This window comes from Rhinolophus sinicus, chromosome 14 (assembly GCF_057876585.1).
Source record: "Rhinolophus sinicus isolate RSI-liver-muscle chromosome 14, RSI-T2T, whole genome shotgun sequence".
Lineage (NCBI taxonomy): Eukaryota > Metazoa > Chordata > Mammalia > Chiroptera > Rhinolophidae > Rhinolophus > Rhinolophus sinicus.
Window position 1 is genome coordinate 36,740,029 of NC_142514.1, and position 27,118 is coordinate 36,767,146.

Below are 27,118 nucleotides of genomic sequence, written 5' to 3' on the forward strand. Positions count from 1 at the left end.
CCAAGTGTTGTATTTGTATTACTTAAAATCTGTAATAACCTCATGAGATAGATACTATTACTGCCCTCATTTTACAAATGAGTACACTGAGGCTTGGAAAGGTTAAGTACCTTGCCGCAAGTCGCATGGTTAATAAATAGCAAAGCTCACAGTTGAGCCTAGGCATTCTGGCTCTAGAGTCCATATTCTTTAACTCCGTATGTCACAGTGGCATATCATGACATTCTCTAAATGGTGTCTTTTGCTGAACCAAAACTCTTTTAATTTTGATGTAAATTTAGTAGTCATTTTCTTTATAATTGGGCGTTTTGTATCCTGTTTAAGGAACTTTATTCTATCCCAAAGGTATGATGATTTTCTCCTGTTTTAAAAAAATCTCTGGAAGCTTTGTTGTTTTTCTTTCACACTTGAGAATTAAGGAATCACCTGGAATTGATTTTTGTGTATAGTACAAGGTTAGAGTCAGGTTTCATTCCCCCCGCCATATTGTCCTAACACCATTTATTGAAAGATTGTTCCTTCCTTTATTGCCACATTTGTCACAAATCGAGTGTGAATGGGCCTGTTTCTGGGCTCTATTCTGTTTCATTGGTTTATTTATTTATCTTTAATACCACATTTTCTTAATTACTGTAGCTTTATAATAAGACTTTATGTCTGATAGAGTAAACCCTCTAAGAATGCTTTTTTCTCTTTTTAAGAAAGCCGGTGCTATTCTTAACCTTTTGTACCATTTTGTATTTGTATTTTAGAATCAGTTTGACAAATTTCAAAAATACCTTTTGGAATTTTAATTTGGATTGCATTTAATCTATAGATCAATTTGAATAATGTTATATAATATTGAATCTTCCAATCCATGAAATGGTATTTCCATTTATTTATGTCTTCCTTGATTTACCATAATGTTTTTTAAGTATAATTTTTAAAATTTGAAATAACCTCACACTTTCAGAAAAGTTACAAGTGTGGTACAAAGAACTTCTTCCCCCAGAACTGTTTTAGAGTAATGTCGCATTATTCCTGAACGCTTTATAGGACATTTCCTGCAAACAAGGCAATTTTCCTATACACACACTACACAACCATTAAAATCAGGAAATTATCATTGATGCATTATTAGAACCATCCAATCCTTAGACTCTATTCAGGTTTCTCCAGTTGTCCCAATAATGTCATTTATAGCAAGAGTATCTGATTCAGAATCACATTTTACATTTAGTTGTCATCTCTCTTTAGTCTCCTTCAGTCTGGAACAGGTTCAGTCTTTCCTTGATTTTTATAACCTTGACACTTCTTAAAGATATAGGTTAATTATTTTGTAGAAATGTCCCTCGGTTTGTTTTTTTATGATGCTTCTTCATGATTTGATTCAGATTTCATATCTTTGGACTGAAGATCATAGAACTGATGCTGTGTTCTTATCACAGGATTTCAATTTGTCCCATTACTGACATTTACTTTGAGCACCTGATTAAGCTGGTATTTTCCAGGCTTGTTCTCAAATTTTATCTTTTTCCATTCTTAATATTTTATGGGGAAGTATTTTAAAGCTGTGCCGATATCCCATTCCTCATCAAACTTTCAGTATGTTTCCTGTTTTACTCAATGGATTTTAATTCGTTGCTATCATTATTTATTTTGATGCTCAAATTGTCCTTGATTTGGCCAGGAGAATTCCCTTTAAACTGACTTCTGTGTTCTTTTGACACGTCCTTACCCTTCCCTGAATATTTCCTTCCTTATTTTCTGGCACACAAAAAGATATTCCAGGCTTGTTTTCTTAGTTCTGGAATCAACAATTTTCCCAAGGAGCCCTGGATCCTTTTAATGGAGAATGGTGTTTAGAAATCAACACCTGGTGCTAGGTATACTTACTGCTGTTGCGAATCATGGCGTCCAGACCCTCTGAGAGCTAAGAAACATATGAATGTCACATGTGCGTCCATGTCCATATTTCCATATGTATTTATTTACATATATATTGAAAACCCTGAGTTCATACTGGTATCTCCGTTTCTAATTGATGACACTCCAGAAATCATTTTGGTTTTCTCTCTCACCATATTTGTAACTCTATTTCCAATGGTGAGAAACCATTCTTCTTATACTTATGTAGTGATCAGTGCTTCTGTATGTAGTTTCCCATAGCACCCACTTTCTTGGGCTCTGACTCCTCATGCTGGACTTTTCCACTGTGTCGATTCCCTGTTCATCCTGCTTTGGGCTTTGATGCCCCGTGTCATGTTGTCCCTTGGCGTGATGTACACCCTCTTCATCCTGCTCAGGCTCTGATGCCTGAGCTGGATCTTCTACCCATTTGGTACAATACTTTTAACTCAACCACAGGGATCATTTGATTTTTCCCTTTTATGCTCCTTTTCTTTTCCAGGATTTAATCCAAGATTCCACGTTGCATTTAGTTATGACAGTTCCTTATTCTTTTTTTGTCTTTCCTGACCTTGACATTTTTGATGAGTGTTCGTCAGGTATTTTGTAGAATGTCTCTCAGTTTGGGTTTATCTCATGATTAGATTGAGATTATGTATTTTGGACAAGAATACCACAGGCATGATGCTGTTTCCTTCCCAGTGGATCATATTGGGGGGTATCTGATAGCAATAAATTTATTACTGGTGATGTTAATCTTGATCACTGGATTAAGGTGGTGTCTGCCAGATTTCTTCATCGTAAAATTACTGTTTTCCCTTTGTAATTGAAAAATATCTTGGGGAAGATACTTTGAGACTCTGCTAATTCCTGTTTCACCTCAAACTTTTGTCCACTGACTTTAGATATTAGTATGCCATTGGTGGATCTTGCCTACAATTATTGCTGTGGTATTTGTCTAGTAATTTTTAAATTTCTGTGATTCCTTCTGTAGTTATGAATTGTAACTCTTCTGAAGGAAGAGCTGTACCGCCTTCCTTATTTATTTACTTATTCAATTATTTATATCATTATTGGATTCTTGAATATTTATTTTATTATATGGGTTGCAATCCAGTACTGTTTATTCTGTTGCTCAAATTCTTCAGACTTTGGCCATTGATTGGAGCTCCTTCAGACTGGCTCCTGTTTCATTTTGACATGCCCCATTCTTTCTCAAGCACTTCCTATGTCTATCTATCTGTCTGTCTGTCTATCTAAAACCATAAATTCATTGATACTTCCGATTCTAATCCAACACCACATGGTTCACTCACCTTCTCCCTTTCCTTACTGGTATTTATTTTCCTCTGACAGTGAGAAACCTGGTTCTCATTATCTACAATATATTTACTTGCTTGTAATGTATAGTCCTATAAAAACTACGTTTACTAAATAGAATCAATTTGTTTGTATATAGTTCTTTTTTTTGCATTATCTAGTCAGAATACTGTTTTCAAAGTTAGTTAGGTTTATTATTTTCTTCCTCATCCCCTTCAGAGTGCTTGTCTTATTTGTAATACAGTTAGGTTATTTGTTACTGTTCGTGTTCTGTTTTAGGTTCCTCCTCCCATCCTGGTTGATTTTAATGATCTCTCTCTTTTTTTTTTTTTTAGAGTATGTGAAACATTTCTATAGTTCTAAACAATCTGAGTATATACAAAAAAGATAAATTCAGAGAAGTATCACTACCTCTGTATCCCTACTAACGATTTCCCATTTTCCCTTGCTTTCCATCCTTTCCCCATGTCTTGTAGGTAACTAGTCTCTTTAGTTTCTAGTTCATTCTTTTTATATTTCTTTTGCACAAAAAAAGTAGATGGGTGTATGTTTTCTTATATCTCATTCCTTCTTACTCTAAAGGTAGCACACTTTGTTTTTTTCCAACAGTGTATCTGGAAATCACTAAATTACTCCAAAGAGATCTTTCTCATTCTTTTTTTTTATACCTGCCTGTCTATGATTTATTCAACCACTCTCCTTTGTATAAATACTTAGGTTTTTTTCCAATATTTTGAAATTATAAACAATGTTATAGTTAATAACCTTGTTCATATGTATTTTCATATTGTTGAGTGTTGATTTAATTTTTTCATTTTCAACCAACCTTGTATTTCTGGAATAAACTCAACTTGGACATGACATAGTAATGTTTATAGGAATTTTTTTTATGTGTTTTATTACATTAGAATTGCCTATACATTTTTTTTCTCATAATCTTATCAGGTTGGTATCAAAGTTGTGCTGGCCTTACAAAGGAGTTAGGAGTGTCCCTTTTTCTATTCTCTGGAAGATTTTGTATTAAATTGGCATTTTTTTCTTAAATATTTGACAGAATTCTCTGGTGAAACTTCCTAGACCTGGAGTTTTCTTAGTGGGATGATTTTCAGTTACTCTAATATTAGTTGTTTTCTAATGCCTGAACCAGTTTTTTAATTATTGCAGCTTTACTAGTTGTTTTCAGTGGGAAGGTAGTCTGTTACTATGTTTCCCCGAAAATAAGACCTAGCCAGACCATCAGCTCTAATGCGTCTTTTGGAGCAAAAATTAATATAAGACCCGGTCTTATTTTAATGTAATATAAGACAAGGTATAATATAATATAATATAATATAATATAATATAATATAATATAATATAATACCGGGTGTTATTAATTTTTGCTCCAAAAGACGCATTAGAGCTGATGGTCTGGCTAGGTCTTATTTTCGGGGAAACGCGGTATTATTGAACAGAATTATTTCCTTTGTTATAAATTGCTACAAGTGGATTGCATATTTGGAACGTATGAAAAATGCTGAACCTATTAAGGAAATGGCACAACTAAAAACCTTTTCTATTAGTATCATGATTTAAAATTTTTACTTTCTATATTGTAGAAATTAAGGTTTTAATTTTTATAATATTTTATTCCAGCTCGTGATGCTGATGAGCGAGAGAAGTGGATCCATGCCTTAGAAGAAACAATTCTACGACATACTCTTCAGCTTCAAGTAAGTCTTTACATCGCTTCTGGATGTATAGTTCATTAGTTTTTTGTTTTGTTTTTTTTAAAATAACTATGAGATGATGTAATGAAAACTTTTAATTTCTGAGTTGCTTATTCTTACTTTTATAGTGTGGTATAGTAAAATTGCAGTCATTTTCTTCGCTTTCTGTGGGGTAAAATACTGATTTTTGTGTAGAAATAAGACAGTGCAAGGCAATGTTAAAAGTGAAATGCTATGTAAAATTGTATGATTCCTTTTTTAAATTTAGTATCTATCATTGAATATTGATATAACCAAATTATATAATAGTACATTGATAATAGATAAGTGCTGAGAAGTTGACCTACTTTTCTTGTTAATAGGATTTCGTAATTAATGTGTGTGTCGGGTAGTACTCTTGGGGATGAAAGTGAAAGAAAAAACCTAAACTGGTTTAAGAAGAAAGCAAACCTGGCTTAGGTGTGGTCTGAAGTAGGCACTTAGACAACGCCCTGAACACCCAGGTCCCCTGTCTCTGTTTCTCAGTCCCCATTCTTCTGGGTTGGCTTCATTTTTAATTAGGTTCTCCCTTTAGGGTGATGGCAAGATGGCCGCAACAATTTCAGCCTCCCCTCATTGGAACTCCAAGTCTATAGGAGGCTGTTGTTCTTTCTGGACCATGATAGGGTTGATAGGTTAGTATTGATTACCTGAGCTTCAGTCATTTTCCCAGTTCAGGCCAATCACAGTTTTACAGTCATCTGCTCCACTGTTGAAGCTGAGATGTTATCTGCTTCACCAGAAACACATTACAGAAAGGGTAGAAGCTGCCCGCACACCCCCTGCACCCCAAGCATAGTCAGAATAGGGATCAAAAGATGCTGAGTGACAAAAACACTAAATGTCTACTCTACCATACTGAAGATGGTTTCCTATGTTTATTCTCCCAGGAAAGAGCTTGTATTGCGGCATATAGAGAATTTTGTTTTGATTTACAGACTTGAATGATAGAAAACTGATGTATTATAACCCTTTCTCTCTGTTTATCTTTGCTCTATACTGAGAATTGGCCTATTTAGACAAGGTCGAATCGGGCATCTCAGGTCCTACAAGATGATGAGCTCCTCATCACTTGACCATGTTCAAAAACAGGCTTAAAAAACATTATTCGCGGATGTGGTTAGTAAGAGACTAAGTAATGAATATTAATTGAACTAGGAGATCTATGTTACTCTATGAGCTGTGCTTTTTAAAAGCAACTTTATAACTTATGTAGGTTTCTTTTTAAATTAGGCAGTTTTATAAATGACTGTAGCATTTCAGCAAATTTGTGATACAGTTAGAAGATAAGTATTGTTGTTTAAAATTTTTTTATTTTTTTTCAATTAATTGACACTCAATATTATATGAAGATAAGTGTTTTAAGAATCATATTAGACGAAATATGGCAGATGAAATTCTCTGCCCAGCTCATTAGACTGACATTCAGTTCTCTTTAAGATCTATTCCCAGATTGCTCTTCTAGACCTTTTTGCCACCATTCCTCTACATACACCTTCCACTAGGGGGTGCTGCTGCTAACTTGCTTTCCTCTGAACACATCTTTTTCAGTTCTGGTCTCCACATTTTTGTGCAGGATGTTCTCTCCGAAATGCCATCTGCCTCCATGCTGCCTACGCATAGTGCTTCTTTTCTTCAAAACCCAGTTCAGAACCAACCTCATTTGTGGAGCCTCGCCTGACTGACCGCATGCCCCCAAATTCAAAATGATCTCTTTCCTTTGAATGCCATACTCATTGAACAATTCACTAAGTTCTTACCATATCCTTGTTTATCTTTTAAAGTATACATAGCTCCACCTCCACAGTTAGGAAGCAGATTCCTTAAGGTCAGGTACCTAATTTGATTCAATTTTGGAATTGAATGAGCTTTTGCTAAGAAGAGAGTTGTTGCAAGCGCCTGTAAAGGCAGTCTGCTACATTTCAGTCTATTCCTGAAAGTCAAGGGGACATTAACCCCTCCACAGGGCCCTAAGTCCCTGCGTGGTACTCGTGATATGAGTGGGAAACAAAGTCCCGGCACACAGGTTCAGATAGAGTGAGTAACACAGCTTTATTTGGGAGTCAATGTCCCTCCAGAGGCCAATGCTCTGGTAAGCACAGAAGATTATACAGAGTAGAATAGAATTTAATAACGAACCAAGTCCCAGAGTCAATTGAGGTGGAGGAGAAGGTTCCTGGTCCGGGAGAGATGACTGGGCCCACGATGGGTCTGAGGCAAGCTGGTCTTGCCAGGAAGAACTTCAGAGAGTCCGGGAGTATCATGGCTTGCACCCCGCAGAGGCTGTTTGCTGGAGCGCCCAGTCAGACCACTCATGACATTGCTCTGGAGTTCTGCTTTTATCCTCTTTTCCTTGGACTTGTTTACTTCTTAAGTAGTTTGCCAGGAGTTGTTTACCTCTTGGGTGATAACCAGAAGTTGTTTACCTCTTAGGTGAAGGTGTTTATCACTCAATTTTGTTATGCTCAGTTTCACACAAAAACATAAACATGTCTACTTTCATATATATGTTCTAAACATAAACATACTTACTTTCACTTCACTCTTATCAGCCTCACACATGTGCGGCCATTGTCCTGTCCCTATTAGTAAACAACTTGTTTTGCAAACCTCAATCCAACATATATAATACATTTTATATGCTCTATATAAGAGTTTACATTTTTTGGGGGAATAACAGGAAGAAAAAGATAACTTTGAGAAGTCTTAGACTCTAATAGCTTTCATATTTTAAAATACATGTAATACAGCAGAGTTCTTTATGTATATTTTCTAAGTTAATGCATGCAGAGGATAGGACATTTAGAAATACCCTGTTTCCCCGAAAATAAGACCTAACTGGACCATCAGCTATAATGCATCTTTCGGAGCAAAAATTAATATAATACCTGGTCTTATTTTAATATAATATAAGACTGGATATAATATAATTAATATAATATAATATAATATAATATAATATAATATAATATAATATAATTAATATAATATAATATAATATTGGGTCTTATATTAATTTTTGCTCCAAAAGACGTATTAGAGCTGATGGTCTGGCTAGGTCTTCTTTTCAGGGAAACAGTATGTACTTAAATGTTAATTTGACTGACAAAAAGGTGAAGATTCTGTTCCCAGAGATAGTGAAGTGTGGTGAAGGACCTGACTCTGGTGCCCCACTTACATTTATTGACATTGAACTTACTCTTTCTGAGGTCCAGTGTCCTCATTTATAAAACGAGGAGAATAAAAGTGCCTACTTTATAGGGTTGTTTTGACCATTAAATGAGTTAAATGCAAATTTGTTGCAATAATGCCTCGCTATAGTAAGAACTTGATAAGTGTTAGCTGCCATTGCTAATACAACAGCTCCCACCATGCCCGCTCCCAGAACTCGGCGTTCTAAGTAGTGCCCACTAGCAGTGAGTTACATGAAGGAATAATTGAAGGAATTGAGGAACAAACAGATGATGTATAGGTTGCTTTTCCATTGTTTATTGAGTACTGTGAGATGTATAACATACTATTAGGCACTGTGGAGTAGGTCCTCATGGAGCGAGCTCTCTTCCAAATGGGAGTGGGAGAAGGTATTTACATTTCTTTCTTTTCCATTGAATTTCACCTCTATGTTAGACATTAAAACATGCTGCTTTGGTATTGTCATTACTAAGTGCTGCACCACCTCCATAATACCGAATTTAAAAGTGTTTTGTTTTAACCACAGTTTTCTTACCATCATCCTCTTCTACCACTTTACTTCTCCTGAACTTTCTCCTCCTTTCATTTTGGTCTGAGCTCTACTCCTCCATTTTCTCTGGTCATTAAGTACCTTTCTGGTTTTGTTTATTTCACTCCCCAGTAGAGACCTTATAGTCTGCTTCTTCAGCGTTGATTTTGCTAGCATCTTTAGACTTTCTTGTCACTGAGTATTTTGTACTGTATACCATTCTGGTTTCCGTTCTCTGCTTCTAGTACTGTTAGAGTCTACAAAATTAAGATGGCTGTATCTCTCACGATTTAAATTTTGTCTAACTTTTATTGGGTATTTATAACTATTTAATGGTCTTCTTATTGATGTCTTGTTGATTTCCAATTAAATCTCTATTTGGAATCTTTTCATTAGTATTCAGTATCTAATTACAGCCTGTTCCCTTCTTGATAGAGAAAAGTCTCTCCTCTTCTCTGATAGTTCTTAGTGACTTCACCTATACTTTATTTCTCTGCTTTGCGTATTTCAAAGGAAAAAATATTTCTCTTTCCCAAGACTAATACTGCACCCATATTCTTGACTGCATCATGTTTCCTTTGAGATGGTGACCTTACTCTTTCACCCTCCATCAGCCCCCACCATTTTCATGGATTCAGCTAAAACTTCTATGTGAATGACTCTTCCTTCTCCGATCTTTATATCTCTTTTGATATTTAGCTTTGGTATTACATTCTTTTCTTTTGGATTTTGCTAGTTTAAGGTCTCCCTGGAACTCAATCTCAACATGAAGAAAACTGAGCTTTATCATCCCTTTCCTCCCCAAACTCATATCTTTATCCAGTTTTTCTGTTTCCGTTAATGACAGCATTGCTCTCTAAGCCATTGAGGTTTGAAAGTTGAGAATGCTTTTAGGTGCTAACTGACAACCTGCCAAACCTGGGGACTCTTTTTTTTGTTTTTCTTTTTAATAGAATTACTGACACCCATCCTCTTACATCTCCATGACTATTATTTTTGTTACATCTCTATTTCTGGTGCCCTCCTAATGTTCCTGAATTTATCCTCTTCTTCATCCTATAAGTGAGTGACTGTAGTTAATGATCTTAAGGCATCTATAACTGTGAAGCACCTTTAATGGTTTAAATTTATCTGTAGGATGGAGTAGAACTTTTTAGGGACTTTCAGGCTCTTTTTGATTTGACCCCAACATTCCTTTCTATCTCCTGTCCCTACATGTACCTGATGCTCCACATAGAAATCTTTCCTGCTTCTACTCATGCTGCTCTTTCCAAGTGCTCACCATCCCCAATCCTCAAATTTACCTCTGTAAGATCCTTTCCAATTATTCAAGATCCAGTGCACGTACTACCTTTTCATTCTATATTTTTCTTATCACTATAGTGAAAAACAGCCGCTTACGTCCTTAACCGCTGCGGTGATTTCCACTTCTGTGTAGCCCATATAACATTCTGCTTTTTAATAATAGTAGCAGCAATGAATATTTGAGCATTTCTTATGTGTCAGGAACCATGGGGCTTTACATACATTATCTCTTAATAATATAATACTATATAACTCATCTCCCACTTGATACTACGAATTTCATGAGGCCAGGGAGAGAACCTATCTTACTGATAGTATAGTCCCATAGTACCATGCAAACCCTACCAAGCACTGTCAAAGCTTCTAAATATGATTTAAGAGTTAGTATAGTAGAATATCTTTAGAGCCAGGCTGATGAGGACTTAGGATCTGGCTCTGCCCTCTTACTAGCTGTGTAATCTGGGGTAAATAAACCTCAGTTATCTAATCTTTAGAAGTAGGTATAAACCCTTAATAAAGTAGTTGCGGTAAGACATTATAATCTCCCTAACATTACACCTTGTACGTAGAAGGTACTCAATACATATTAATTCCATTCCTCCTTCCATTCTGATTAACTGTAAATTCATCTAGAGCATCTCTTCTGCCTTTTCCCTTTCCTTTTATCTTTCCTCTTTTCCTTTTCTTGTTGTTTCTGCTCCTCTGTGGGTATCTGCAAATTGCAATTAGTATAGTCTGAGGATGGGAGAAGACAACTAAAATCATCTCTCTCCTTTCCATTCCTATGGAAGTTGAGTTTCCAATAGTCATTCTAAACTTGTTGTATGTTAGCTTGTATGTTTTCATGTATTTATATGCAACTAAATTAGGCTACTCCTTGAAAGGAGGTCAGAGGGGCTGCTGAACCTCTTAATCCCCTTATTAGTCTGTAAGAGGTGTTCAGTGGATTTTTGATGATGCTGATTAATGGAGGGAAACCTTTCATATTCTTTGTTTACACTAGTAAGCTTTAGTGCCAACTAAATGCTGAGATATTTATTGCCAAGCAAGGGATTGATCACTGAAAGAAGACTTGGGATGTTACATCCTGTAAGTTTTGCAGTATCCTATATTTTATAGGATATAATGAATTACAGCAGCTTGTCTAGCTGTCATAGAGGTGTAAATCAGCTTTATAAACTTGAGAAAATTTGGGCCCCATTTTAGGAGAACAACTGCAAGCCCAGAATACCAGTGCATAAAGTATTATATCATAATGTTATTTAATGTGGGCAAATGTAAAGCTAGATATAAATTTCTTAGGTTTAAAATGTTATAGAACTAACTATATTTGCAAAAAAAAAATTGCAAATTAAATACAAACAAAGCACAAAGCAATAAAATCTAAATTAACATTAATGTGATGAACCATACTGCCTTGCTGAAAGTGGGTCATTACTTACAGTGTGAAAATAGTACTATTAGGTATAGATTCTAAGTTCATCATGTGTATACTACTGTGTAGAGTGTGATGATTCTGTCATACCACTTTTATGTGTTCTGACTGTGTTCAAGTTACGATTTTTTATTCTATGATGGGGTGAAAGTGATACGCATTCAGCAAAAACTATACTTCAAATTTTGATCTCTTCCCAGGCGAGTGATGTGTGGTATGATCCTCTCCCGTGACACTGGGCAGCGGCAGCGAGATGCAGCTCCCAGTCAGCCATGTGATCACTAGGGTAAACAACCGATACTCCACAGTGTACTCATTGTGTTAGATGATTTTGCCCACCTGTAGGCTAATGTAAATGTTCTGAGCACGTATAAGGTAGGATAGGCTAAGCTCTGATGTTCAGTAGGTTAGGTGTATTAAATGCAGTTTCAACTTAACGATGTTTTCGACTTACGATAGCTTTATCGTAAGTCAAGGAGCATCTTACTGATTTTTACAGGTTACCACAAATGAAAACAGAAAATTGTCCTGGAGACTTTTTAGATCCCAATTTGAAAACACTCATGTAGATGTCTAAGTGAGTAGTGCAGACCTTTAAGTTTTTTACTTTTATGCTATAAATGAGTTGCTCTTAAAATTTTTTTTTTATACTAAATGTCTTCTGTGATTATTCTTTGGGCCAAGAAATTGCGCTATAATTGTCCTGTATGTATAGGATTATATAAGCCACTATAAAGTGTGTTTTAGGTGGTTATCAAATTGGAATTTCATTGCTATTGTCTTATAATTTTATAATTGTTGCCCTTTACTATTTGTTCACTATCCATTGGCTTTGATTTCAAGCCCCTAGAGAGAAATGACATGATACCTTGTACAAGAATATGGCTGAGGGGAAGAGGGAGGGCAATAGAAACCTTACCATTGAATCTGTGGGTAAAACATCATTATCCAAAAAGGAGATGTGATAGAATTCAGATTGCAAATCATTATTGAGGCTAGAAAAAACAGTCAAGCCATTCTGAAGCCTTTTTTTCAAAATTAGATACTTCGGTATAATAGACAAACACAAATTTCGTATTTAAGGTGCAATTTAGGAAAGTAGCTGAGAAATTAATCTTTAGCGTTAGGACCTTGAATCTACCCTCTTTGCTGTAATGGCTGTATGTCTAATTGGGTAACTAAGATTAATAGAAATTTTTTGAGTGTTTTTCTTGAGTGTTAAGCTACTTCACTGAAGGTTAGCTTCTTTTCTTTTTTTTTTTTTAATTAGGGAATATTGGGAGACAGTGTGTTTCTCCAGGGCCCATCAGCTCCAAGTCTAGTTGTAGAGGGTGCAGCTCAACTCCAAGTCCAGTCGCCGTTTTCAGTCTTTAGTTGCAGAGGGCACAGCCCACCATCCCATGCAGGAATTGAACCGGCAACCTTGTTGTTGAGAGTTCACGCTCTAACCAACTGAGCCATCTGGCTGCCCCCGAAGATTAGCTTATTAAACATACATTTCAATTTCTCGATATATAAAGATCTGTTTATTGCCACTATTGTTTCCCTTGGCCTCATTCGATTTTATTTTTATATCATATTTATAAATATTTTGTTTTTCTCCCTTGAGGCTCTTTGTTTCTCAGGGGAAATGATTGCAGTATAGCTGTGTCACCGCTGCCACGGGTAAAATGATTTGGAGAAGTAGCCAGTTACTTGGGTTTCCTATAACAAAGGAAAATTCCCCTAAGGCCTGTTGCCAACTTTGTTATAATTATTGAAGGCAGACATTCTCTGGCTCCTAAACTGGAATTTAGCATTCTAGGATTCATTTTTAAAATTAATTCTGTTTAACTGGTAGTAGACCATCTATCTTGAATTCTTGGGAAACAACTAAACAGATGGTACAGTTTTATAGATGCAAAAGGTTATTCCTTTAACTGCCAGAAATTTGTTTTTAAGTGAAATTTGTTTTAAGTTTGTGTCTTTATGGAAATCTTTTAGAACTTACATATTTTCCTGCCTTCTCTTTATCAAAATAAAGTTAAAAGATTTTTAAATAGTGCATGCTCAATTCAGATCCTATAGAGAATAATTTTAGAAAACTTACTTGGTAAGTATTTATTGAACACTTCAAGTGTTCCACTATACTAGTTGTAGATGATATAATTGTAAATTAATGACATATTGTCCTTGCCTTTACAGAGCTCAGTCTAGTATAAAGAAGAAAACAAAAATCATAATGAGGATTGAATTTTTTAAAAACTACAATAATGACATAAATAAGGAGTGCTAATAAAAAAATTTTAAACTATGTAGAAGTGTATTAAATGAAAACAGTAGCTTTTCCCACACCCTTACTTTAGAGACACATAGTAGTTCTCATTTGTTAATTTCCTAATCCTAATGTAAAGTTAGAGTGTATAAAAGCTAGAACATTTAAAATGACGACTAATTACACAATAGAAAGCCATTTCACCCATCTTGTGGCAAGGAGCTCTGCACATTTTTTTTTCAGCTTTAATATTTTCATTTAGAAGGATACAGTAAAATATTTTGTAGGAAGAGTAGTGAGTATATTCCAAGGATGGCTTTGCAATCTTCCAAGCTTTCATTATCCCACAGTTCAGTTCACCTTCATGGTCTGACCTGACTGAACTGTGGCCACAGTTCTAACACAGGTCAAGAGAAGGAATAAAAAACATTATATGACTTCGTAAGAGAGGAAGCTCCTAGGCTGGTAAAGTGGCCTTTTTAGAAAGGGGAGACTAGTTCATAGGCGAGTAAGAACTGGTACTCTTCTCTTGTACTGAGTTAACTTGAGACCTTCTTAGCTAGCACTCTGCTCAGCTTTTCAGAATAGTGAGGAAATAAGCCTACATGGCTTTCAGATTTGTCTTTCGGATGCTGAGAGAGCAAAATCATCATTTACCTTCTGTGCACCTAAAATCATATGCCTTGGGAGGGAGACTCTCTTTTCTCCTTGCAGGATATTTTTTTCTATCCAAAATGTCCACGGAGACATTTGGTCCATGCCAAACTGCTAATCCTCTTTCTTGCCATAGAATTGTTTTCGAAGTAATTGAAATAGAGTTTCTTCACCCCATTTTCAATTATTTGAAATGCTATAACCATGTGCTTTTAGAGAGTTGATCAAAATGGTATTGTGTTATAGAATATATTTTAATTTTTAAATCAAATCAGATTTCAGGATTTCAAGAGCATTTAGGAGCTGTGTACTTCTAATCAAATTTGGCAACTCATGTGTTTTTAATGAAATTTATAAGTTGTTTCAGAAGAAAATTAAGTGACCAATATAGATTTTTACCTGTAAAAATTGGGGCAATTGTACCTATCTCATAATTAAAAAAAAAAAAAAATGAATGGTACTAAAAAGCTCACATAGGAAAACATCGGCCTTCTGTCCCTCCACTTGTTAGACTAGTCATTTTCAACCTTTTTTAGCTGTTCATGCTGCTATTTTTATAGCATAGTACCTGGTCTTTCATTTATTCAACAGATATGAAGCACCTAATATATGCCAGCCCCTGTGTGAGATGATGCTAAAGATACAGTGGCGAGCAAGGCAGTACTGTATACCATCAGAGCCATTGTGGGGCTGTGTAGAGGGTGTTCATTCCTAACCTTGAACTAAGATTTCTTTTGTTTGATAATGTATTGAGAACTGCAAATGATTTACAATCTAACTTCTGGAACATGGTGGCCTTGATCATAATGTAGGGACTGCTTCTACCATATGCCAAGTGGTGTATTTATTCCATCTGGCCAAAGTTTCAACATGCAAACTTAATTGGCTGCGTTTAGTTTTGAGACTTCCAAGTACTGGTCAGACAAAATAGTGGAGCTACATATCCTTCCAAGAGTTGTCTTTCAATATTTTCTGCTCCAGTCATTTGGCCTGAGTTGCCAGGCAAATTCCTAGGGAAACTGACTTTTTTTAAACCTATTTTTTCTTCTATTTCTATCAAAAGTATTGTCATACATGTCTGAGATGACATCAGAGTAAAATGTGATTTATAGGTAAACATTAGTGGACTGGAGCAGAAATAATATTTTTGAAAGTAGTACATGAATCTGTATATTTAAAATGTTCTTTTCATCTTTATAGATATAGGTAAAATTGGCCTATTGTTTACTCAGTAGACTTCTTGCCATTTTAAAGACCCTTTCACTCTGAACCTTAGTGTTTTCATTTTTCTCAGATTGTTTTATTTATATATATGCGTGTGTATATATGTGTGTATATATACCAGGGGTGCAAAAAAAATGTATACAAGTGGACACTTTAGTCAATGTTGTTCAAGCAGTAGTTCGCCGTAATCAGAAGTGTCTGGATGCTGATGGTAACCACTTTGAGCACCTCTTGTAATTGCAGAAGTCAAATGTGATTTGTATTCATCTTTTGTTATTGGTATATATTGACTATTACAATTTTAATAGTTTTTTCCTTTCTTAAAATGTATATACATTTTTTTGGCACTCTCTGTATATTTATATAGATATATATTTGTAAAATGCAGCAAGTGACAAGAGGAAAATTTAGAGGTTTTTTTTTTTTTAGTTTTTTGTTTTTAAATTTTCTAGTTTTATTGAGAAATAATTGACATACATCACTGTATAAGTTTAAGATACGGTTTTTTTATACTTGTTAATCACTAGAGTGTATTCTTCTTTCTCTTGAACCAAAAAAAAGAAATTAAGTGCCAATTTAATAACTTAGTTGTGTAGTTCAAAGATAAGTATTAAAGATCCTTTTGATACATGAATTGGTAATCAGTTGTCATATATAGGTTTAAGGCATTGGTTATTTAACTTACTTCTGAAACAACTTGTAGATATCTTTTAAAACACCTGAGTTGCCAGATTTGCTTAGAAGTCCTACAGTTTCTTGGGATAAAATGGGTAAATTTGCCTTGTATTGTGTAACTACTCTTCATTTTAAATGCTACATCTTTTATGCTTTGTAAAATAACTTTACATAAGGATTAGGAAAATGAGAACTATATGTCTACAACAAATAGTTATCTGTAGTATGAAACTGGACTATAGCTGTGACCTATTTAAATATGTAACTAGAACATAGAGTCATATATACACACACACACACACACACACATATACACACATACATGCAATTAAGGAAAAACTCAGTATTATTGTTAAGAGACTGTCATAAATCATATTCTGTATTGCCATTACTCCTAATCTTAACACTTAAGCTTATCAATAAAAACTAATGATAACTGGGTCCACTAAATTTTTATGTACTAGAACTTAACTATTTACGTTAAACTGTCAAAAATGATAGTGCATTAGATTTTGAAACTATTGACCCATGATGGTGGTTACTTAAAAAAATCTAAAGTCCTTGATGACCCCATGGTTCTTTCTGTCTAGTTGGTTTGATAAGCACATGAAAGAACTGGCAAGCAAGAATTACATAAGTAAGTATTATGTCTCTTACATAAGGGTCAAACAGTAGAGTACATAGAATTAGAGATGTAGGCTTTTTCTTCTTGGCCTGGAGAACTGTTTGATCAGCTAATATTGAATTAAGCCCTTTGGGCTGCTCAGGCACAAAATGAACTGCTGGAGAAGCAGATATTAAAGGAAAATTTCAAAGGGTATTAGTGAAGGTTGTTTAGACATTGACCATGTCCATCTGGCAAGATTAATATAGTATTTTCCTCTATCACCATATATTTATATTTTGATATTTATCATAGAACTGTTTATTTTCAGAATCTATGCCCATAGTAAATCTATTATTGAATACCTAATATGTGCCAGGCATTTGGCTAAATACTGAGGATATGATGTTGAACAAAATCAGATACGTAGATCCTTGCCTCATTAAGCTTACAGTCTAGTAATAAACATAAACATTTATCAAAGAATAATGCAAATAAACAATCTAATTAAAAATGGGCAGAAGATCTGAATAGACATTTTTCCAAAGAAGACATACACATAGCCAACAGATACATGAAAATGTGCTCAACATCGTTAATCATCTGGGAAATGCAAATCAAAACCACAATGAGATATCACCTCACACCTATTAGAATGATAGAAATATCAAAAAGACAAGAAATAACAAGTATTGGTGGAGAAAAGGGAACTCTTACGCACTGCTGGTGGGAATGTAAATTGGTTTTCCACTATGGAAAACAGTATGGAGGTTCCTCAAAAAGTTAAATATAAAATTACCATATGATCCAGCAATTCCACTTCTGGGTATTTATCCAAAGAAAACGAAAACATTAATTCAGAAAGATTTATGCACCCCCATGTTCATTGCAGCATTATTTACAGTAGCCAAGATATGGAAACAACCTAAGTGTCTATTGATGGATGAATGGATGAAGAAATTGTGTTATACACATGCGCATGCATATATACATATAAATATACATATACACACACAATAGAATATTACTCAGCCATCCAAAGAATGAAATCTTGCCATTTGCAACAACATGGATGGACCTGGAGGGTATAATGCTAAGTGAAATAAGTCAGACAGAGAAAGAAAAATACTGTATGATCTCTCTTATATGTGGAATCTAAATTTTAAAAAAAAGCTCATAAATACAGAAAACAGATTGGTGGTTGCAAGAGGCAGGGAGTGGCGGGTTGAGAGAAATGTGTGAACTATTTTTTTTTTTAGTTTAAATGAACAAGTTTTAAAAGGGAATAATGCACATAGAAAGCAGAGCAGCAGTGGTAGGGATTGACTGCTTAAGGGGCACAAACGGAAATTTTGTGGTGATGGAAATGTTCTGTCTTACTTGATGTGGTTGTTACATGTGTGCATACATTTTTTTTTTTTTTTTTATTAATTAGTTTCAGGTGCACAAGACAAAGCAAAACTTAGACATTTATCATTTATATCCCTCACACTGTGTGAACCCCCCTCCCCCCATCCACTATCCCTCTGTACGTTCCCAAAACCTCTCACCTTCCCCTTATCCCCACGTGTGCATACATTTATCAAAATATATTGAACTGTGCATTTAAGATGGATGCATTATATGTAAATTAAAACAGTATAATTAAAATAACAAATACATGTAAAATTATTACTATCATAAGTTGCTATGAAAACATAATAGGAAGAATTCACATAGTCTGGGAGGAAATGATGATGAGTAGAAGTAAATTAGCGAAGGGTGGGGATTGGTGTCAAGGGGACAGTGTAAAAGACAAAAGCATGTGTCAAGGCCCTGAGGTTGGAAGGTCCATGGCAAACTGAAGAAGCTTGGAAAAGGCCAATGTGTGGAGTGCATTAAAGGAGGGAGTGGAAGGTATAAGATGGAGCTAGGGGGCAGGTAGGGAGAGGGCTAAATCTCACAGGCCATTGTTAAAGACGGTTGTATCCTAAGCACAATGGAAAGCAGTTGAAGTTCTTTAATGAGGGAGCGGGAAGAGGCAGAGAGGAGGATGTAATAAAATTGGTTTTGGAAACCAATTACTTTGGTTATAGTGTTGAGAATGGATTGGAGGCGCTAAGGTAGATTCAGGAAGATTTTACTGATGAGATTATTGCAAGAGGCCAGAACCTGTAATTGAGTGGTGGTTATGCCAGAGAGCTATGGACAGAACTGAGAATGTATTTAGGAGGTAAAAATGACAGAACTTAGTGACGGATTGAATGTGAAATGAGGGAGGCATTAGGACTGCTAGGTTTATGGTTTGCATATTAGAGTGGATGGTAGAGGTTTTCATTTACTCATACAGGGAGCTCTAGAAGAGGACCACGCTTTTGAGGAGTGAATGTAAGAAGGGAGTGCGTTTGATGTTGGACGTCTTGAAAAAATTTACATAAAACAAACTGAAGGTATCTTTAACACTGAGTGCAGCACGCATTTATTGAACCTTTTGTGCAGTTTGCACTATGCTAGTTGTAGCAGGTATCTGTAGAGCTACAAAAATTTATTAGCTGCTTAGGAGTTTAGTACTTACAGGTATGTATAAATAACCGTAAATAAAATATTAACAGAAAAGATTGTACTCCAAATCTGTAAGTTAATCATTTATGCCTGTGATTTCCTGTATTTTGAATGACTCTGTCGAGGTCTTCTAAGTCTGATTTGGGATCTAATTTGAAGTTACGACATTTGGATTCCTGAAGCATCTTCACAAGCCACCTACATTCCTTATGGAGCTGTGGCACAACAGCAGGCCCACGGTGTTTCTCTGGATTAATAAAACAGGCACCCAAGCTTTTGTTTATTGATATAGTGTCTCCTCCCCTCACTCCTTCCGCCTCTTTACTTCCCCGCTACCAGATACAAACAACTTTCCGGAAGTAAGCAAAAGCAGTTGATAACTTGGCAAGATGAAACTAGGCTCCACAGCTGCCAAAGTATTGGGGATGGTGAGCTAGAAACCAGTGGGTGTAAAGCAGGTTTACTCCTGTGACCCGGTCCCTACTCGGTCGTCCACTCTATAGGCATCACTCGGGCCGAAGACCGGAAGCAAAGCTGAGCGCTCTCGGGCTCCGACCTCCCTTTCCTGGCAGCCGCAGTCGAGTGTCCTGAGGCACAGGTCCCAGCGCGGGGAGGGGCGGGGCGCGGCTCCTGGCCCCCGGGTGAGCCCTAGGCTGCCACAAAGAAAAGGCCGGGTTGGGTCTGGGCAGGGCCGCGGAGCCAGAGCGCTGAGCCCTCCAGGTGACCGCCGGCTGCCGCCTGTGCCTCCGACTGGTAGCCGGCTCTGTCCCTCCTCTCCACCCCAAAACTGGCCTAACCGCCAATCGTCAGCCGCTCACCTCCCTTACAGCAGGTGACCCATGGCCAATCGCCAGGGGTCTCTTTGCTAAGAGCCGACAGGCCTAGCCAATCAGTACGGCCCCTAGACCGGGGCGGGGACGGGACAAGGGTTGGGGTAAGGGGGTGTCCCGGGGACCCATCTGAACCTGGCAGGACCGTGTGCACCGCAGCCCGGCGATCCCGCTGAGGGGGGAGAAAAAAGGGTGCTTGGAGGCGGCCCCCGGCTCCGTCCCCTGGAGGCACAGAGGGCGGGGGCCTTGGCGAATGGCTTTCTTACTGGCCAGTTGCGGAGTGAGTAGACCCCGAGGGTCTGATTGAGGGGTCGGCCCTCACCCCTGAGTCCCCGGGATCCCTGCTGTCTGCCCGGGGCCTTGGGCGCGAATGTCGCTTTCTCCTTGCCTCCTTCCCGCCGCCCTCTGGGGTGAGTAGGATGATGTGGCCGCCCAGGCCCTCTCTTTCCCGGGAGCTCTCCTCACTTCTTCGGCCTAGATGGGTTGGAGACTGAGGCTAGGCGCCTCCTGTTCCGCCGAGAGGTCATTCGCCACCAAACCAGATTGGATGGAATCTCTTCCTCTTTTTCGATTCGTTTTTGTGGAACTCTGTTTTCCTTTCACAAGATGATGTCTCAAGATAGCTTAAACACAAAAGTTAAGCTTTCTGTTAATGTGAAAGCTTAATTTTGACCAGTTGCCCTTTAATAGAATCTCCAGTTGCAGGTCAAACATTTTGTTTTCTTTTTTGGCACAGTGTTCTTGCCTGGCCCAGTCTTTTTGTGTGTAATAATTATGGGTGCTGTTATGTGTGAGTATGTGTGTGGGGAGGGTGATGGTTTTATGCTTTTTGGGTAGCTTGTGAGAAATTATTGAAAACTTTGGAATAGTTGTACGGGACTCATTAAAACTGAGGGAAAAGGTTTAGGTTCTCAGCAAAGTTGAGTCTAATGAATAGACTAGGAAGTATATTTGAATAGTGCATTTTTTGCAGCATTCATACTGTTCTTAAGTATTTTTGTTATGAAAGTGAAAGGTGTATTGAACTTTTTGCTAATTTGAAGTGACATTTGCTTTTGCTTGTTGATTAATCTATTTACTTTTTAGCTGTTAGCAAATTTAAAATGAATCAAGTAATTATTTCTCCTAGTTTTGGTGGAGAAGCTGGGAGCGATCTTAGAATAGTAGTTGCAGTTTTAAGAGCTTTTGAAGTGCACTTTAAATTGGAAATTCTCCACTATCTGTGAATCATCTGTCAGTACATTGCCTGTAACTAACTGAGTAGGTGGTAGAGCCCTTTAATGAATAGTGTTAACATCTCTCATTCAGTTTCACTTAAAATTTTTTAACTTTCACTTTTTGTGACCAACAAGAGACAACATAAATAAAAAACATAGTACCTTTCCTAGCACAGGGGAGATATAAACCACTGAAAATCAGAATTTTAGTCTGAGAGCTTAAGTGGGAAATAAGAAAGATGATAGAGAAGCTTGAAGTGCCTCTCTATAAATACTAGGCTGCAAAGGTTATTGGTCACATCCATTTTGATATTTCTAAAGTTCTAGATGTTACGGTTTTCTTTTTTTGATGTGAAAAGATTGTGTTTGGTAATTAACCACTGAGCCATCCCCGGTTTTTAAGATCAGCAGAGAATTTAATTCCATGTAAGTTTGGATCTGCTAGGAAAGAACATTGTGAAGCAACGATATTCTGCTGATTGAAAAATTACCTAGTTGCATGGTTTGCAGACTATTGATTGAGAAAGAGGATATCAGGCTTTTATTCTGAAAATCAAGTGGTAGGATGTCCCCTGAGATAGGTGAAGTTCTATCAGTATCTAAACTTTATTGTAGAGTGATAGCTGATGTTTATGGGGATTCTGTAGAAAAAGACAGTTTTTATGATCGCTGTAATCCACGTAGCCAAAAATTATATAGGAAGATTTTTCAGTAAAGGTTTAAACAAAGATTATGTTTGAAAGAATAGTTCTTAGGTTGAAAATATAACTAAGCCAAGTCTCTCTCCCTAAAAGTTCCACCACATACAGGCAATTAGTCATTTAAAGCCATTTTCCATATCCCTTATTTTCCATGCCCATCATCAGGTCCTGTTAAACTTGCCTTAGTAATGTCTCTTGGATTTGGTCTGGTTTTTTCCACATGATAATGCTTTAATTCAAGCCCTCATCATTTCTCACCTAGACTTTTGCAAAATCTTCTATCTAGTCTCCCAGTCACTAGACCCCCTCTATCCATACACTTTTATCCAAAATCAAATCCGACTAAGTCACTCCTGTACTTAACAATCTGTTTTGGGTTCCTCTTGCCAAAGTCCAGCGGTGTGGCCTGTCCTTTCAAGGCCCTTCACAACCTCATCCTAATTTCTCTCAAGCTTGGACTTGGCTGCAGGTGCTCTTACCCAAGGCGTCCACTGTGAACTGTTAATCATTTCAAACATGCCATAGCCTTTCATAGCTCTTTGTCCTTTCACAGCCTTTTTCTCTTGCTTAAAATTATAATTGCTCAGAATTTTATCAGGTGATAAACCTCCAGTTCTTCCTTTAAGACACAGCTCAGCTCATGTGTTACTGTTTCTTTGATGTCTTCCTTCAGACAGAGTTAGAATTACTGTTGTCTTTTGTGTGCTACAACAGCACTTTGTTCATTTCTCTCTTTATAGTACAGCTTTCACTAGGTTGCATTGTATATTTTTTGTTCACCCATCTGATTCTTGTATTAGACTCTCATCTCCTAGAGATCATAGGTCCTTACTCATCTTTGTATCCCCAGAGCCTTTGTCTTTAGTCCAGAGCTTGGCACCTAGTAGGTACTCAATAAACGCTTGTTAAATGATCAAAATATGTAACTTAATCATATCCTAAGTGTGCAAACCTTTGGCTCGGTTTTACTGGAATTAGGTTTATCCCTGTGAGTGAGAAATGTTTCCTAAGTCCTGGAGCTCCCTGGACTTTTCGGCCACACCTGAGAGACAGGATTGGAGAAAATGTTTAGCCAACTATGTTATAAATGGTGAACAGATTCCCAGGGAACCTACCCCCCTCCCAGTCTCTGTGAAAGAAGACTGATAGCAGTGTCAGCACAGATTGGTTCTGTGGTGGCGTCTGAGCAAAAAGAGCACGTTGGTGGCTAGAGAAGTCAGAGAGGCTGCTTGGAAGGGGTAAAATTTGAGCTCATTCCAGGAGATTAATTAATGATTAATTACATTTGCTGTTATTTGTATTGCTCTTAAAGATGTTCTTTGAAGATGATGATAGTACCTAGCACACAACAGGTACTCAATGAATATTTGTGTTATGAAGGAGTGGTAGTCGTGTGTGTGTGTGTGTGTGTGTGTGTGTGTGTGTGTGTGAGAGAGAGAGAGAGACAGACAGACAGACAGACAGAGACTGACTCAGACTTACAGTCCTTTCCACATTGGAGTTCATTTATTTCTGGAGACACCTTTAAGAACTTTGCCTCTTTGCTCTATTGATGGAGCAACTTATTTTGTTTTTTCCAAAATGTGCCACTTCAACCAAACTTTCTGCTTACTCAGTTGTTCCTTTGCATTCTCTACATTCCAGAGCATGTTTTAAAATCTGGTTGCATTAGTCTTTCTCATTCAGTTTCAAGGTTACACTAAATGATCGAGTTTGCTTGTGTTTTAACATTCTTTGTCATACCATGGAGGACTTGGCTGCAGTTGGAACCTGTAAGTGTCTTTATTTAAACGAAATTAACTCTTTTCAAAAGTGAATAAGTGGACTCGAGCTTTATCCCGTACGGTGAGGCATTTACTTACCTGGTGAACATGGTTATTTACCTGGAGATACTGGCTTCACAGAATCCTGGAACTGATCTTGGAGTTGTAATCAACCTATACCTACTTTTATAGTGGAGGAAACAGTCTCAGAGAAGCCAAGGGATTTGCCCAAGGTCACACAGTTAGAGACTGAAATAGCTAGGACTAGAGCCCTGTGGTTCTTTCTCTTTTGTTATTTCTAGAGAGAACTGAGGTGCTGCTCTGGTGTCCTGTCTTCATCCATTGCTCACCTTACTCCCCAAACCCCAGTAATTTTTCCAGTTCAGCCACTAATTTTGGTTTCCTTTCAGATTCAGCATCTGGACCTGAAAAATAACATCTGATGCTTTTCTAAGAGAATATTGTTCCTCATTTGGCCTCCTGCTTTCCAGCCTCTCTTTGTGCTTATACTAGCTCTGAGTTGGGGAGTATGCCTTTTCTGGTTATTTTCCATTTTCCTACAGATTCATTCTCTGCCTTTCTTTAATTTCTACTCCAGGAGGCTGATCTTGCAGCCTGTGTCACCTGGCATCCTTGATCCTCTGACTTGTGGTTAGGTTTAGTGATGCGAGGCAGTGACAGAGATGGAAGGAAGAAAAGAGAGAACCTTTGGAATATTTATTTGTTTTGTTCCTTCTCTGATTTGATGCATTTTTGGCAGTGGCTGTTTCCTACAACTAGAGTGTCCTTTGAGTAGCTCCTCCTTTGATTGGCCCATGCAACATTGTTTCCTTCCTGTTCTTTCAGTCTGGCCATGGTGAGGGGTCCCCCTGTTCCTAATTCCTGGGTATTTAAGTATCCATTGTTTGTTTGTTTGTTGCCTTAACCCTGCCTTCATTCCCTAATCACTTCATTAAAAAGAACATTCCATCTGCTTATGCTGTTTCCAGCACAGGCCCACTGCTGTAATACTTTTCCCTTTCCATCTCTGTCCAAATCCTACACTCTAAAATGTTACCTCTGTGAAACCTTTCTCATCCCCTTAACTTTCTCCTTTGAATCTTCTTATAAACACTTCTTTTACCATGCTTGAATCAGTTACTTGTAGACAGATGTTTATATCCTCCAATAGGTTTGAAACTCTTAGGGCAGGGTCTATATCTGCTTCATCTTGGCTTCCCCAAATCCAGCACAGTGCCATAGTTGTAAGAGATTCCCAATGAATAAATTATTGTAACACTGATTTCTGACCCCGAGTAGTATGTGTAGAACAATGCTCATGAGATTGGCATGAGTAAACAAGTTCTTAGAGAGACAAGTCAATTGTCATTGCCAAGTCTTGCTTTTTACACTGCCTATACAGTACAATGTCTCCCCTTCTATTCAGTTTTTTTTTCTTGAAAACTTTTAATTAGCCTTACAAAAATTCAGAATCCATACTTATAAAAAATCCTTTCTAATAACTAAATGAGTTATTTATGATTTTTTTAAATGAATACTCTGATTTATAATCTGCAAGACCTTCTTATATTTTGATTATCTTTTATGTTTAAATGCTAACAGGTAGGCACATTTCAGAATTTATTTTATTCATTTATAAAATTTTTATTGAGCACTTGCTAGAAACCAAGCACTATGCTGGGGGATACAGTAGAGAACAAAACAAAATCCTGTCCTCATGAACATATATATTCTAGCAATATTTTAGACCATTTTGATAGCTTTCTGACAACAATTAAACTAAATCAGGCTAATTTTGTATTACTCTAAACAGCTGTAGCAATCACTGAACCTGTTTCCTTTTGTTTGATATTCACTGGCAGCTAAAATCAGATGTACAAATCTGTTTTGGTGTATATAATTTTTAAAGGATAAATGCCATACTGATTATAAAATCTATTCTTTTAAATTCATGGTTATTGTTTTTGCTCTATTTTGTTTGGTTGGTTTGTGTGAGATACAAGTAAACCTTTTAGGACTGATTGTCTATCTGACTAGTTTATCATTTAGCCCCCTTGGGTATTAATTTTCAATGTTATATTTTGCTATACAAGGAGATGCAGTTTTGTTGGAGGAATATATGAATATATGAGGTTTTGTTTTTGAAAACATTTTTAATTCAAATTTTCAATGAGGATTATACAATGAATGGAAATTCGGCAGTTATCTCATACCTTGAACTACTAAAACACTCAGTTTAAGGATTCATGTATTTAATGTGAATTTCTCCTAGTTATATACATAGAACAAATTTCCAGGAAACTTATCTAAAACTTTTGTTTTTGGTGAACCGTTAAAAATATTGAGACTTTCCAAAATGCTGTTAATTTGAATGATAGGCAGTAATCTGAGGTTAGGGAGGGAAAGAATGTATTTTTTCCATCTCATACTAGTAAGCCAGGCAGGGTTTATTTAAATCCTGGAATGACTTAACCCATGACTTTTAAGAAAGATACTGCTAGTAGCCTGACCAACTAGTATATGAAAAGAAAAATTGGGGTTGATTGTCAGTCCCTCCTGGTCACACAGTGCTTTGTTGGGAATAGTGTAGTAGGTGTTTTTGTTTTTTATGAGTTTGCTCATAACATGAGTCACATTCATGTTATTGGCAGGAAGGATGTGGGGGGAAAAATTAAGTATTCTGCTTTATGTTACTGGCCATTTATCTTCTCAGCATTTATTCTAGTATAGTGGTGATTGCTAATTTTTAAGTGCTTTTTTTGCTAGTTTGTGCTTTATCTGTAAACAATGTTATAAATCTGTTATGCTACATTTTATTTTGCTTGGAAAAGTATATTTGAGCAGCTTCAGAATTGCCAAATTTACTTTCTTAAGACATTTTAGCATTTTGTAGATAATTTTAAAAGAACAATGCTGATGATTTTGCAAGCTAAAAGTTTCACAGTTTTTTGAAAAATATTTATAATCTGTATTTTCCTATTTTTTACATAAAGCTTTTGAATTTAAATAAATGCATACTTACCTGTAAAATAAATCAGACATCATCAGTGTATAAAGTAAAGAACGCAAAGAACCCGTCTCAAATGTCCTTTCCCTCAATTCCACTCCCCAGGAATAATATATGTTTCATGTGTTTTTATTTCAGGGGTGTGTGTGTGTGTGTGTGTGTGTGTGTGTGTGTGTGTGTGTAAATAGCTTTTTAATTGACTCTGGGTGGGTAGCACATAATGCAATAG

General features: G+C 36.7%; 1 protein-coding gene across 17 annotated transcripts in view; it reads left to right on the top strand.

Annotated features, from left to right (window-relative positions):
- OSBPL9 (oxysterol binding protein like 9) overlaps positions 1-27,118 on the top strand; it is a 130,062-nt gene that overhangs the window by 55,252 nt on the left and 47,692 nt on the right. For 9 of the 17 annotated variants that reach the window (XR_016018630.1, XM_019742781.3, XM_088791135.1 and 6 more), the window contains one exon: positions 4,846-4,922. Coding sequence is in view for 11 of the 17 variants with exons in the window: in XM_019742781.3 (XP_019598340.1) it covers positions 4,846-4,922 (77 nt within the window). In the remaining 6 variants the exon portion in view is untranslated. Of the gene's footprint in view, positions 1-4,845; positions 4,923-20,267; positions 20,612-23,730; positions 23,892-27,118 lie in introns of those variants that run through there. The other 8 variants (XM_019742786.3, XM_019742787.3, XM_019742785.3 and 5 more) reach the window with 6 other exon arrangements.